Below are 15,855 nucleotides of genomic sequence, written 5' to 3' on the forward strand. Positions count from 1 at the left end.
AATGCATTAAGGTGAAAAACCTTGAGACTTTACAACTCCTTCAATGATAGGTCACAAATTGCAGTGTTTCTGAGCATTTAGGAACTCCTCTCTTCACTTTGACTGAAACCAGACAAAGGTCTCAATGCAAGATTGGATAATGTGAAATGTGATTGGTTGTGATTTCCTTTTGGTTGACCTCCAGACCATATTGTTAACCACTTGACTATCGGAAGATTTACCTCCATTCATGCCCAGTCCATTTTTTGCAATATGGAACTGGGGTTCTTTAACTGAAAATTGTCAGTTAAAGAAAAAATGGAAAAAAGCCAATATGTATTTTTGGTAAACTAAATCCTAATAAGCATTCACTGATTGGTTTGCGCAAAAGTTATGGCTAAATAACTATGGGCTATTTTTTTTTTTATATCTACTAGTAATGGCGGAGATCAGCGACATATAGCGAGACTGTGATATTGCGGCTGACATTTTGACACTAACACTTCTGGGAACCAGTGACACTAATACAGTGATCAGTGCTAAAAATGTACACTGTAACTGTACTAATGACAATGGCTGGGAAGGGGTTAACATCAGGGGCAATCAAAGGGTTAACTGTGTGCCTAACCTGTGTTTGTGTGAACTGTGTGAGGTGCACCCCCCCTGGGAACTGTGTGAGGTGCACCCACCAGATACATTGCATATATAATTATTTTGCAAGATATTCTGTTGCTTGTAAGCCATTGTTTTCTGTAATGTTCTTTTATAAAAAATGAAATATATAGAATTTATTTAAAAAAAATTTATTTGAATGTAGGTTCACAGTTATGTGTGTATCTTTAAATATAAATTGTTCCTCTAGAACAGGGGTGTCAAACTCCATTTCATCGCGGGCCGCATCAGCATTATGGTTGCCCACAAAGGGCCGGTTATATCTGTAGGATTAGATGTCGAGAGCACCCCATGTCCTGGGGGGGGGGGGGGGGTCAAAGAGGAGCCTTTATACAGCTGCACAGAGGAGTGCAGGATCTGGCAAAGGAGTTCTGCCTCTCTGCTGTCGATTACAGAGACAAGGAGAGGTGCGAGGGCCACGTGAAATGGCCTGGGGGGCCGCATTCGGCCCGCGGCCTTGTGTTTGACACCTGTGCTCTAGAATGTACTACTTTGTACCCTACATACCAGTAAACAGTGTAAAGTGATATTGCCAAATTAAATGATGGCGGTGGAAGCTCTTAAAATTATTTTACCTGGGAAGCTGCAGTGTATCATGTACCAGCCAAAATTTCCTGCTACCTTCCTGATCATGGCTATTTATTAGTTTGCAGTTATCAAATTTAGCTTGAACTATGATTCAAAAATAATCACTACTGTGTGGAGCCTACGACCTAAAGATAAGTAAATCCAAGAACAAAAATGCTATATATTGCAGCTTACAGTCCTAAAATGTGGTGACTGCATTTCTTTTTTTTTTTTTAAGCTAAAAACATTTTCAGCTATTACAGAAAATACATGTTGATCCTGCAGAAAATGCGATGTTCTTGTCACTTCCTAGGAGCTGTACTGAAGAATATCTTCCTTCCTAGTTATCTTCTGTACAAAACTACAAATTGTAATGTAATATAGAAGAAGAGTTAGACATGTTTGCTGTCCATATCCGGGAAGCAGCCTTGGGTTACGACCATAGCTCCCTTCATGGATACAGTGCAGGAGAAACATTGCAACCCAGGGAGAGGAAATGTGTTATTTGCAGGATTACAAGGAAAAAAAGGGAAAAAAATTTTGAAAAGAAGAAAACAAATTCAGCCACTACACCGGGGACTAGTAAGCTGCAACATATTACATTTTTTTGTTATGGGTATAGATAAACTTTAAAGAGTAACCCAGTCATTCATTTCAGCAAATCTTCCCATAAGATTACACGGTTAAGATTACAAGTAGATGTACAGTATACCCAAAACGACAGGTGGTGTGAGTGTTGTGCGTGTTAGGTGCTCCATCCCTTCACGAATTGTAAGCAAAAGGAGTATCTCCCATGGGATTTTGTTGCAGAAATTAAAATTCAGAACCAAAATATATTTTTTTCATAAAAGTAAACAAGTTTTGTTCATAAAACAAGGAAAAATCTAGTCTAGTCTATACAGTTCAATTCCTAGTCTAATGTACAGTAACAAAAATAACAAATGCTGAATCCATTATACAACCACCAATCAATCATTTCCCGTGGCCTAGTGATAGTCTCCTGAAGGTAATGTACAGAGTTTATTGCATTTCAATAAGGAGAAAAAAAAAAATGTGTTTGCTATGTGGAATGCCACATATTTGTTGTTACACTGCTACTCTTCCCTTTCCGCAGTTGGCAGGCACCTCAACTGTTATACATTTTTCACAGTTTGCCTGTGTGGATCCCGCAGCGATGGTTTAAAAGGGTGGAGTCTCCGTTTCGGGACCTTGTCTGGAAGAGGCAGCAGCCTAGAATTAAACTGTCCACTCTACAATTCCCTAAGGATAGGGGGGGCTTGGCAGTCCCTCATCCCAGGATGTACTTCCTGGCTGCCCAATTACAACATTTAGCGAGGTAGGGTGCTATGGACTCAGCGGATCCCCAGACCACACTGTTAACTATTGCGAACCCTTCTTTGTCAGCAGCCTCCCATCTGGAGATGGATCTCCCGTCCCTACCCTGTCGCCTACTGCCGTTTTGTTGCATCGGATATGGGGGGAGTTGAGGACGTTGTCTAAAATGGAGGGCTTTCTTGATTACACACCGTTGTGGGACAACCCATTGTATCCGGAGATTGCTAATCTACAAGACTCCCTGGGGTGGAGAGAAATGGGCATAATCTTTATCGCCCAGCTGTTTGTGGGCACTGTCTTTAAGTCCTATGAACAGCTGAGTGTAGACTTTCAGCTCGCCCGCCAACATTTTTATCGCTATCTTCAACTGCGTCACGCGATACAAGCGCAGCGACGCTTGTCTCTGTTATATAGGGCCGACATTGATAGACTCTGTGGTTAGGGCTCAGGAGAAGAGGGGACTGATTTCTCTTAGATACCAATGGCTTCTCTCATGCGTACAGGACCCGGCATCCTTGAAATTCGGACAGACTGGGAGGTGGATCTGGGCACCATGGGTGGGGATCAGTGGGACCAGGCTTTGGAACTACTTCCTACAATGTCTTTATCCGCTTCTCATAAACTTTCTCAACTCTTTATTCTTCATAGTATCGCACACCAGTACTTTTGTTTAAATGGGGCCGAAGGGACTCACCTCTCTGCCCAAAGTGTAACCAACATAGAGGTGATTTTATACATCTTATGTGGCAATGCCCGAAACTAGTTAGATACTGGACGCAGGTTATGCGATGTGTCTCGCAAGTCGCCCACACTACTGTACCTGTTGACCCTCTAGTGTGCCTATTGGGCGTGCTGGATCCGGAACCATATTTACCGGGCACGTATACCATGATACAGCGTTTCCTGTATCTGGCTAGGAAACTGATCGCTAGTCATTGGATGAGCCCCACAGTTCCCATGATCGCGCAATGGGTGACACGTGTCAACACAATTTTATTGAGAGAACAACTAGCTTATCGCCATAGGAATGAAGACATTTTAAGCAATTTGGCAGGACTGGCTGGACTGTCCAGGCTTGGCACCAGCACAACTGCTTATGAGTAGAATCATGCAGGCTGAAGCCCCGTACACACGTACCGATCGTCGGCCGACAGAACGTCCTACAAATGTTCGCGGCTGGTGTGTTTGTTGTTTGTCTGTTGAAAAGTGCTCTAAACTTGCCCAGGACATTTGTCTTCCGACAGAAAATAACGTCACTACGTTCCACGCACGTTCGCCGCTACAAAAGAGGAAGTGAGTGTTTGGCCGTGACCCTTCTGGGCATCTCGCGCTGATTTCGGTAGCATTTGTTTGGTTGACGACATTTCGCTATTTTCCGAGACATCGTTCGAGAATTTATTATGGCGACCGTGAATTCGTCCGTTGCTGTCGTTAGTGTTGGAGTTTTGGCTCTGAGACGACGTACGAGCAATAGGAAGAAGAAGCGGACCTCCTGGACGAAAAATTGGTTGCTTAACCGTGATCAATTTTCTCATATGTCCTTGCTGAGGGAGCTCCAGGAAAATAATCCTGATGACTTCAGGAATTATTTGAGGATGACGGATCCCATCTTTTACCGTCTTCTTGCCCTGGTGTCCCCCTATATTCTGAAGCAGGATACTTGTATGCGGCTTGCAATTACTCCTGAGCAAAGGTTAATTGCGACGTTGAGGTATCTTGCAACAGGGAGAAGCCTGCAGGATCTGAAGTTCACCACAGGCATCTCCCCCCAAGCTCTTGGTATCATCATCCCTGAGACCTGCTCTGCCATCATCAAGGTCTTGCAGAAGGACTATATCAAGGTATGTTTGATTTTTTACATTACATTACATGTATTACTAGTTTCACCCGAATTATGATGTTTTTGGATGTACAGCAATTGACACAGGCCATTATTTGTAAACTACCCTCTGTCCGCATGCACATAGTAGTAAAGATGTAGATTATCTTTAACCATTTGTAAAATTACCCACTAACCACCCCACCATTCTCTCCTATGTGTCCCTAAACGCATTGCCTGTTAACAGTATGTCGAATTTGGGTCATTTTATTGCTTTCCCTCAAACAATTATTCCTTGGCCAATGTTTTAGTACCTAGTTAATGATTTATCTAAAATACATCAGTCCATCCATTCCCACCTATGATTCTGTATGTTTATGTAATGATGTTAAAACCTTCACTGACCACAAGCCCTTATTGATGTATAAATGCCCAGTTTTACTTACCCATCCCCCACCCACATGCTAAATCTCAAAGTCAGCATATACCAAAGCTCAAGTTCAGAGGTCTTCAAACTATGGCCCACCAGTTGTTCACGAACTTCAATTTCCATCATGCCTAGTCATGTCTGTGAATGTCAGAGAATTACAAGGCCTCATGGGATGTGTAGTTCTGCAACAGCTGGAGGGCCGTAGTTTGTAAATCTCAGCTCTAGCTGGTGAGTATAATGGGCCATACACACTAGAAGATTGTCAGAACAATTTATCCTTCCGATTTACCAAAACCAAATAATATGAGGTCCAACAAACACTTTCAAATCCTATGCAATCTGGTAGGCCCTTGCACTACATAGAAAAGGTAAATCTGCACGAAAAAGTCTTCAGAGAATCTTCTAGTGTGTATGGCCCTTTACAATATAAGAACAATAGGAGGTTGAAAAGAAATGTATGTAGATGTTACATCCCCATATCCAAACCTTTGCCTTCCTGTTGTATATTTTTTTAGCAAGTTGCATAAGCATTTAACAGACAACTGTGTGTGTAATTAATAATGTGATGTGCTCAAGCACTAATTTTATTTTTTTTATTTTTTTTTATTTTTTCCCCACAGTTTCCTTCAAACGCAGAGCAATGGCTGGAGATTTCTGATCAATTTCTGGAGAAGTGGAATTTTCCCAATTGTGGGGGTGCTATTGATGGGAAGCACGTCCGCATTGTCCCCCCTCCGAATTCCGGCACATTTTATTATAATTATAAAGGTTTTTTTAGTATAGTCATGCTAGCCATAGTTAATGCAAACTATGAGTTTATTTTTTTGGATATTGGCAAAAATGGCCGCAATTCGGATGGGGGAGTTATTGATCAGACGGAGTTCGCTCGTCGTCTAAAGAACGGCACTCTGAACCTGCCATCCAGGGAGCAAACTGTTGAGGGTATGAGCTTTGTGTTTATCGCAGATGAGGCTTTTGCGCTTGGGGAGCATCTCATGAAGCCCTACCCTCAGAGGAACCTCACCCCAGACCAAAGGATTTACAACTACCGGTTGTCCAGAGCTCGCAGAGTTGTGGAGAATGCCTTCGGGATAATGGCCAACCGGTTCCGGATATTCCTGACGTCCATAAACCTGGCACTGTACAAAGTGGATAATGTGGTCTTGTGTTGCTGCATTTTGCACAACTTCCTACGCAGGAATGCACAAAATTATGTATTGCAGCAACTGGATACTGACCCTGCTATGCCAGGTACAAGTGGAGAGGCCCAACCTTCTAACCAAGTGGAGTCCATGACGTCAATGGAAGTTGGACGGTCAGCATTGGCATCACACAGGGCCCGTCAGATCCGCCAGGAATATCTGGACTATTTCGTGGGGAGAGGAGCTGTGTCCTGGCAGCAATCACTGTCACACACCCATTAATCTTGTTAAAGATTGGACACACAAGATAAATGTCAGAGATATATTATTTTTCAACACATTAAACAAAAATTGCAATGATTCTGTATTGTGGATTATAATCATTTGGGCACATATGCCAAACACAATTATTTGGGTTAATCATGTGTTATATATGTGTGACTTTGGAAGGGTTAATACATTCATCAGTGTGTTTCTTGACTGTAGTCTCTCACCAGCTGATCCAAAGTGATGATGGCCATGTGTTATTTTTTAGCCAGTGGTGTAAATACAAGGGCCTTCTGCACCCCACAAAATGTACACAAACCCTGTCACATTGAGAACTAGGTCACACCCAAGGTTCATCTAATGTCACCTTACATTGGTGTTCATTGTCCAGAAGTTGCCCATACTATATATTTCATATAATACATTAGGGTATTAACAAAGTACCTACACCTGTTATGTTGTGTTCATTTATGACATCCTTCTCACTGCCCACCAATGTTAGGATATGTCAGTGTTATGTGAAACTTGATCATTGTTCATCTCAAAGTGTTATATATATAGGTAATGGAAAGTGAACTAGAGCAACGAACAAGCAATACACTATAGATTACACTGATCTCCCTACACTGATTGCTACTGGCAATATCAATGCCATATTGAATCCTAGGACTGCTAGTACCTTGAGTGTTGAGTCACACTTATGCGATGCGGGAAGTCTGCGACTTTGCAGCCTTCCAGCATTGCATAAGGGTGACCCGCCACTTACTTTTTGCACAGGATTGTATTCCACAAGTGTTAAGCACTGTGCGATCCAATCCAGATACATCAGAAATAAAGGGTCATGTGCGACTTGTATGCGTGTTCAGTGCGAATGTAGCCATACAAAGTGTATGTCTCAATTCACACTGCACATCTGATGGCATGTAATATCGTAGCGCACTGCTCCTTTATTACATGCGATCAGATGTTCATGCGAAAATCAGCTATACAGTTTGTATGGCTCAATTCGCACTGCACTCACACAAAAGTCGCACATGATGCATTTATTCAGCCGCATCAGGATAGGATCGCACAATCGTTCAAACTTGTGTGATCCGATCCTGTGTGAAATGTCAGATCGCACTGTGATATGCGTTAAAACTGGGGGTATCTTTAACATTTCATTGACACCTCCAGCAACTCGCATATGGCAGTGTCCAAAATGCTTTCTTTAACATGTAAATATGGGAATAGGACAGCCATCATACATTTAGTGCTTCTTTACACAGCTTTAGACCTCGACCCCCCAACGAAAGTCTAATAAAGAATTGAACACACATTGTTGAATGTAAAAACGTTTTAGTATCAAACATTCACAGGGTTAGGGTTAGGGTTAGGGTTAGGGTTAGGGTGTTGTAAAGTGCTTTTCCCAAACTTGGGTACACTCTTTAACATCTGAGTGTAATTAAAATGCCCTAAAACATTATAAAAAATTTGTAACATCAGGAACATCCCAATACAAACATTAAAAACCTAGTAAAATTGTGGCTTAAAATTTGCCAATCATGTCCACAAAATTGCGCATTTTGATTTGTAATGCCGTTGCAGTCTCCTTTATTTGTTCCAGGTCTGCGCAGCATTGGAGAGCCTCACGGGTCAATTTGGCTAATGTGCAACTATGTAAAACATGGTCTGTAAAAATTAAAAAAAAATGAGTCAATGTGAATCACCTACATGAGGTCATAATAATAGAGAAACATTTGGTGTCCAGGTAATCTTAAATTCCTCTCGAGTTAATACCTACCCTGTTCTTATGCTCTTTTGCCCTAGGCTCTTCTTCTTCCTCCTGTCCTCCTCCGATGCTGTTGCTGATGATTCTGCCGGTCTCCTGAGCTTACTATATATTCATTAGGGGTGTGAACGCATGATGACGTCATTGTGAGGGCATGGTTGTAATGTATATATATTAAGATGCAGAGACCAGAGACGGGCAGAATGCACGGCAACAGCATTGGAGGAGGACAGGAGGAAGAAGAAGAGCCTAGGGCAAAAGAGCAGACAACATAAGAGCAGAAGATTGGACAGCAGAAGACTGGAGAGGAGAAGATCCAAAGAGCAGAGTGGAGAAGACCGGATGAAGATCTTTAAGAACATTTCATAAACGTCTCCTGTCGTTATTCACATACACTTCCATTTATGTGGTTAATGTGTAGGGGTACTATGTACCCCATACCCATTCACATAGTGATTGGGGTCTGGGATCTGGGGGCCACCCTTTGTTAAAGGTTGCTTCCAAAGTCCTAGGAACCCCCTGGCCGCATGACCCCCCAAAACCACCAGACAGGGTTGTGGGGATGAGGCTCTTGTCCTCCTCTACATGGGAGTAAGGTGCTTTTGGGTGTGCGGTGCAGAGGCCCCCTGGCCCAAAGCAACAAAACACCCCCATGTTGAGGGCATGTGTCCTGCTGTGGTCCAGGGGGTGTTTGGTCCGCTTGCTCGTTCTCTTTCCTGGCCTGACAAGCTGCATGCTTGTATAAGGGTCTGGTAGGGGTTTTGGGGGTAACCCACGCTGTCTTTTTGTTGTGGGCATACCCTCAAACTCAATACCACACACAAAAGGCCTGGTTGTGAACTTGGGGGGACACCCACGGTGGGTTGTTCAATTTTTTGGTGTAGTTCCCCCTCAAAAATCTTCACAACGCAAGTGGCCCCGCAAGTCAGAGCATCCTGATCCGACTTAGGGTGCGACTTCCATTCAAATAAAGAGGCTCCCATAGGGAACTAGTGTTGTAAATTGGAGGCTAAAAATAACACTGATAAAAATCATTCTGCAAAAACCTACGTGGGCACACAACTGGCTCTCTGACACTTGGTCCTGGTTCCTCCACAGTTTCGGAACTGGCTTCCATGCTGCTTGGCAAGTTGCCAGGAGATCGGGGTTCTGACCTGGCTGGGGATGCCACATCCTGGCATGATGCAACATCTGCAATGTAAATTTGTAAGGGAATACAAGAATATAAGGTTAAACAATCATTGCAAATACACATATTTCTATGATCCCACTACACAAAAATCTGTGACTACCAACCTTCTTGTTGCTCTGGTGTCTCATCACTTATTGGCTCCACCAGGATTATTTCCGGAATAATGTCTTCATCTACATAATACAAAACATTGGCCATATCATAAAAGTCACAAGAGGTACATTTGTTAGGACATGGTGCCCTGCTTGATAGCTCTTTTAGTAACAAATATGAAGACATGTACATGGTTATCTACGAAAAATATGGTACATTAATGTTTGACAGTGCATAGGAACCAATTACCTTTAGTGGAATCTGTGCCACCTTCTGTGCCCATGTCCTCATCTTGTTCGGCAACTGCCGATGGAGCTGCCAGACCTCTCCTCCTCCTTTCCCATAGTTTGGCACGGAGTTTACGTTTTTCTCCTATTTAAAGGTTTGAATAATAATCTGTGATTAATAGGAATGTTTGCAGAGAATATTCGTGCAGGAAAGAACGTTCGTTGCAACACAATACATATATTTTTAACTATGGCTTCCTGACTTTTAATGTCATATACTAAAACATCAACAATAGATCGATCAAATCACGACATGACAACTAAAATGAGTAATCTAACTTTTTACATAGACATTATAATCTAGACATGTTAATACAACATACACCAAATTATAAAAAACATATTGCATGATTAAAAAAATAAAGAAAAAATAAAACTTACTTTTTTTCAAAATCCGATGGATTTGGGAAAGCTGATCCTGCTCACGGTGTTTGAGGTCAGACCACCGTTTCCGAATCTGATCTTTCGATCGCTCCACACCGAATTTTTTTACCAAACAGGCCACCACCTTATCCATGATGCCATCTTTCCTGGCATTGGGCCGCTCGTAATTTGCCAACTTGCCATCATAATCCATTTTTTCTAAAATGGAGACCATCTCCACCATTTCTGGCTTTGACATGGGTGTAGCCCTTGATTTTCTGGTGGCCCAATCACTTCGGCCCCCACTTGATGAACTCTGAGATCTTTCAGACATTCTTCTTGATTAAAAGATTGTTCCTCTGCTTCAGGTGTGAGTGTCGCATGTAGGCCTGATCTTCGGCACGTACACACCCCTGCACAAGCCCGCCACTGGAGGAGGAGTTGACGCCTGCGCTGTATTTAAAGGACGCCAGATCGTTCGGCCGACGATTCGCTAGCGGACATATCGAGAGTTGGAGCACGATCGAGCGGCGAATCACGACTTTTCCCCACAAACAAAGGTACGACTCTTTTAATAGAAAGTGTGTGTTTTGGGCCCTATACAGCTTTTATTAGGAATATCTTTATTATGTGCCAAAATACATGCTATTTTAATATGTTTTGTGTTGTTTTGTGTCTTGCAGGCATATACTGTCCTGCAATATGGTGGACAATTTCACCACCCACAACTTTCTCATCAGTTTCATTGATGAATTCAGGCAACTCCCGTGTTTGTGGCAAGTCAAGTCCGCAGATTATAAAAATAGAAAACTCAGAAAACAGGCCATGGAACATTTGGTGGCCTTCTACAAGCCCGTCTGTCCTGGGGCAAATTTCACTTATATCCGCAAAAAAATAAACAGTATTCGCACTGCCTACAGGCGGGAGTTAAAAAAAATAGAGGAGTCCACCCAGTCTGGAGCAGGGGCACGGAATGTATATGTACCACGGCTGTGGTATTATGATAACATGCGATTCCTGGCAGACACCATGGAATCCAGGCCGTCAATTTCAACACTGCCTTCTACTTCGGCAGAGGGCTCAGTGTCTGTAGATCCAAGCCAGGATGAGGATTTCCTGGAGGAGAGTTTTACTCAGGTATGGCATTTCACAATATATTGTCTGCTAAAATTTAATCATGTAACAAAATTATAAGCTAAACCATAATTGACCCTTTATGTAAACGGGCATAGCAAGGGGTTGGCATGACAGGCAACCGCCAGGGGCGCAGGCCAAGGGGGGTGGGTCACAAAAACATTGGCATTGTTTTATTGTTTATTTTAACAATCCACTCAGCCTGCACACCCCAGAACCCCCAGTTTGCAGGCGGATTCATGCAGGTGTAAAACATTGAGAGCAGCTTCATGCAGGTGTAAAACATTGAGAGCTGCTTCATGCAGGTGTAAAACATTGAGAGCTGCTTCATGCAGGTGTAAAACATTGAGAGCTGCTTCATGCAGGTGTAAAACATTGAGAGCAGCTGAGCCAAAAGACCAGGAGACTGAGACTGCCTCTCACTGCATCCCCAGCACCCCTCCGGTCTTACAAACACTGCTGCATCCCCAGCACACCTCTGGTCCTAACAAACACTGCTGTAGCCTCAGCATTCCTCTGGCTCAACCTTTTTTAATACAAAACTAACAGCTCCTGCAAATGATCCATCCATCCTTGCTTCCATGTCTCTGGTCTCTCACTGTGGGTCAGCAAGGCAGGTGGCTCCCTTATTCATGTTTCCCTGCACTGCTTCACCCTCAATGCCCTACATCAAGTCCTCTGCAAGTTCAGGCCCCTCTCTCTCTGCAACCCCCTCCTCTCTCTCTCACACCCCCTCTTTCTCTCCCTCTCTCTATCTCTCAACCCTCTCTTTCTTTTTCACACCTGAGACAATGATTGCCCACTAGAGAGCTCTACACTGGGCAAACAAGGGGCAAATTAGAAACTTTTAATGCCCTTTAATTTTTTTTGGGGGGGGTGGGTTACAGTTTTACATTGATCTTGGGGGGGGGGGTTGTTGCCAAATACAGCTCCTCAACAAGGGCACTGGAGACCCTAGATACGCCACTGTATGTAAAGTCTGCTATTTGTTCACAATAATATAACAAACATGACTTTTTATATACACTATAACATTCTAATCAATTGTTCATTTCATCAACAGGGAAGTGTCACTGAGGAGGAGCCAGGTTGCAGCCAGGAGCCTGGGGAGCCTGTGGAGCCTGAGGAGCCTGTGGAACTATTTCCACCACCACCTCCTCCTGCCAAACGGAGGCAAAAGAGGAAGCACGTGGATGACATCACCGACGAGTTTATCCAGGAGGCCACCATAGCCCTACGTCGGAAACCGGAGGCCAATGAGTCCTTCGGCAACATGACGGCAAAAATTTTAGATAAGGTGGACCCCAGGCAGTGTCAGTATGCCAGAAAAATCATACTCGATGTGCTGCAAAAGGCTGAAAACGGCATACTTACTGAGCACAGCCATGCATGCCAGGAGCACCCGTGCCCTCCACCTCCACCTCCACCTCCACCTCCACAACACCCACCACCTCGCCAAATGCCACATGGCCAGTGGCAATATGGCCAGCAGGATCCAAACCTGCCCTCATGGCAACCTGATTTCAGTTACCAGCAACTTTAATTTTTGTAACCCCCTATTATTTATTTTACCCCTGTTTGCCAGTTTCTAGTTTAATTTTGTCCAAATGGAACTTTTTTATGTTTAGTTTATTATACGGAAAGTATTAATGTTTTCTTTGTTTTTTTTTTGCTGAGATCCAAAAAATAAAGAAAATGAAAATAAAAAATGGCCTATCTGAATTTGTTAACATGTTTAATATTGTGCATAACCTGAAAAATATGTTTTAGACATTAATTCATACAAGAATAAAGGGTCATATCAATAGTTAGATCTTTGGTGTGAAAATACAAAAATAATGGTGAAGAGTTCAAATTATTTAATTATAAAATTTGATAGAACAGATAGAATAGACAAACATTATCTTCATCATAACAGAACACATGCCTTTTTATTAGAAAAGTATGGCATTATGAGCAGCATCTTCCTTCTTCTCACATTTATCAAGATGAGCATGTGCTCCGCATTTCACCTATTTCTTGGACTTCCGCGAGCCGAAAGTTCTTTCTGAATAAAATGTTGAGTTTACTAGAGAAAATTCTTCCGGGAACTCATTTGGTTTGATCATGCGTGTTGGGATTTGTAGCTGTGTGTCGGCCGAATTCTGTACTGACAGGCGAACAATCGTCCGTTCTGGTGTCGGCATACAAAAATTTTCATGTTTGCAAGAAAGACTTTTGTCCGCGGATTGTGCGCAGACATCTGTCGGAGGCACCATACTAACACGCGTACAATCGGCAGATCCTTCGTCCACCGACGTTTGTATGCCGACGATCGGTACGTGTGTACGGGCCTTTAGTTTAACATGTCGCTCTTATAGACCTCTGGGGGACCCTCGCCTACCCTTTCTTTTTTCCTCTTTCTTCACTCTTTGCTTGTTTCTCTGTTGCTCTCTTTCTTTCTCTCTTCCTGCACCCGACTCCTTCATTTCTTTTTCTTCTGGGTTTCTTTTATCTATTATCTGAGCTACCTGATATTTTTGGAGTTTTGACAACTTCTTCATGTGGGAGGTCATGTACTTATTTATGTTGCTTCAGAGTGGGGAAAGTTATATGGTTATTGAAAGGTGGCATGGCAGTCCATAGGTGAACCCTATTAATGTATGCACTTATTAGCTGGTGATTAAGTGATACAGCATCTGTATGAGTTCTGTTGCACTAATTCTGTGCCACTGTGTTTTTTCATGTATACTCTGACATGTAAATGTACCCCTTTTATGCTGTATTGTATGATTATCAAATTTTTTGAAAATTTTCAAAAAAATGTTGGGATTAAAAAAAAAAAAGGTGACTCTGTCTGACAGTCGTGCTCCTGGATTGTCACCCCATCACACAAAGACTATAAGTGGCCACTAAAACAGGTATTGTGCAGGGATTGCATATGGATCATTATCACTATTAACCAGTCCTCAACAATAATGTGCAGACGACACTAAAGCACACACATGGAAGACAGGAACTAACTGGAGAAACCTGGAGGTGACCAGTTGCACTAATATAAAAAGAAAAAAAAAAATTCAAACAAGTATTATATTTAAACAAATAAAAAAAAGGCAGCTGCTTTTGATTCAGCATTGCCAAAGTTCAACCAGTTAGGTTTTAGATGTACTTTACAGTTAAAACAAATCATTGTGAGAAAAGAATGAGACAAACTACCACTACCTACCACCATTGGTTATCTTTACCTGTTAAAAATGCACTTGTATTATATCTCTTTTTAATGTTTCTGGTGGTTGATCAATATCTGAAGCAAGGTCTGTATGACCAAAAACAGAGAATAACTGTTGGCATACCTTCATCCCTTTAATGATCTCTTTAAAACAGTTGTAAAAAAGAAAAAACCTGTAAGGCAATTGTATAATGTGTTAGTATGCATGCATCACATACTAGCACATTAAGGAATACTTACCTTAGAACTGTCGCCACTGAGATAGCTGACATCTTCCCTCGTCTTTCTTCTGGGTTCGCGCACTCTGGCTGTGTGATTGGCCGGAGCCACGATGACGTCACTCCTACGCATGCGTGTGGGAAGGTATGCCGGACCTTCAGAGCACATGTGCCGGTGATGTCACTGGCTCCATGCAGGGTGAATATCTCCTGAACGGTGGACGTTTAGAAGATATTTATTTTACCTACAGGTAGGCCTTATTATATGCTTACCTGTAGGTAAAAAAAAAAGGCTGTTGTTTTTTAAACAAGCTGTCCTGCAGATGTCATAGTGGGGTTAGGTTAGGTTATAGAGGGATGAGTTTTAATCATTTATCACTGACAGGGGTACTTACAATGGTCAGCTTTTTTTCTATATAAAACCTTTATCCCAAAAGGAACAAGACTGTTGCTATAACTGCTTAAAAAGTGTGAGCTGGAGTTTGACTTCAGTTTGTTTGGTGTATCTGAAATACTCCCCTGCTGCTGTCCAAAGGTGCCCCCTGTTCTCCTTCATCCAGAATAAGGGCACTCTAATACAGGAATAGTGTCACTGGTCAGATCACCAGGTAAAAACAGAGAGAAAAAAGCCTAAAAAAAAATGATTGCAGCCACCACATATAGTAATTGGTAAGCCACAATACATTACATTGATTTTGGGTTTAATACTGTAAAGCGCTGCGTAAATTAAAAGCGCTATATAAGAACCTGAAATAAATAAAATAAATACTGCTTTTGAGATAGACCCCAATAGCAAAGCTTTTTATCTAAATTTTAAACTAGTCATTCTACTAAAAATATGGTTTACATTTTTTTTAATAACAAATTTAGCCGGGGATCATTGGTTGCCCTGTGTTTACATGCATGTGAGGAAATATGTGTACCAGTTAAGTTCTATTGGGACTGATTGGACCACTTGATGGATTCCCCTTCTGGGTGGACCACAGATGCAACTGAGTGCTCCTGAGAAACAAACTGTTTGGCAAACTTATCTCCAGAAAACAATACTGAACTGTCTAATTGTGTTGGAGCACTGGCACTTCCATGGATTTCTCCCTACTGTGAGATAAGATTGCAAAACCTGGCAAGTACATGACTTTAGTGTACTTAAATACACATACGAGTAGCGCTAGTAATTAAGTCATAAATTGTATGAAACGATAAAGTCCATAAAAGTTGGCACAATATTGTAGGTTGTGAGACAAAGGATGCAGATCAATAGACTCTTCACCCAGGTGCTTGGTAAGGCATCCACAGTGACACAGCCCAGCCACCACACACAGACTCTTATCGACGGGTAAAGGTGTATACAGCAGTAAGCAGTTATGGGACCGCTAAA

At 42.3% G+C, this 15,855-nt stretch overlaps 1 protein-coding gene across 1 annotated transcript in view; it reads right to left on the minus strand.

The window, feature by feature from the left end:
• Nucleotides 1-13,606, minus strand: part of TERB2 (telomere repeat binding bouquet formation protein 2) — a gene marked incomplete at its 5' end in the record, with an annotated part of 194,308 nt that extends 180,702 nt beyond the window's left edge. The window contains one exon of the mRNA XM_082253501.1: nt 13,435-13,606. Coding sequence (XP_082109627.1) covers nt 13,435-13,606 — 172 coding nt within the window. The remainder of the gene's footprint in view (nt 1-13,434) is intronic.
• Between the last annotated feature and the right edge of the window lie 2,249 nt (nt 13,607-15,855).

The sequence above is a fragment of the Pelophylax lessonae genome (assembly GCF_965119305.1).
Source record: "Pelophylax lessonae genome assembly, chromosome: 4".
Lineage (NCBI taxonomy): Eukaryota > Metazoa > Chordata > Amphibia > Anura > Ranidae > Pelophylax > Pelophylax lessonae.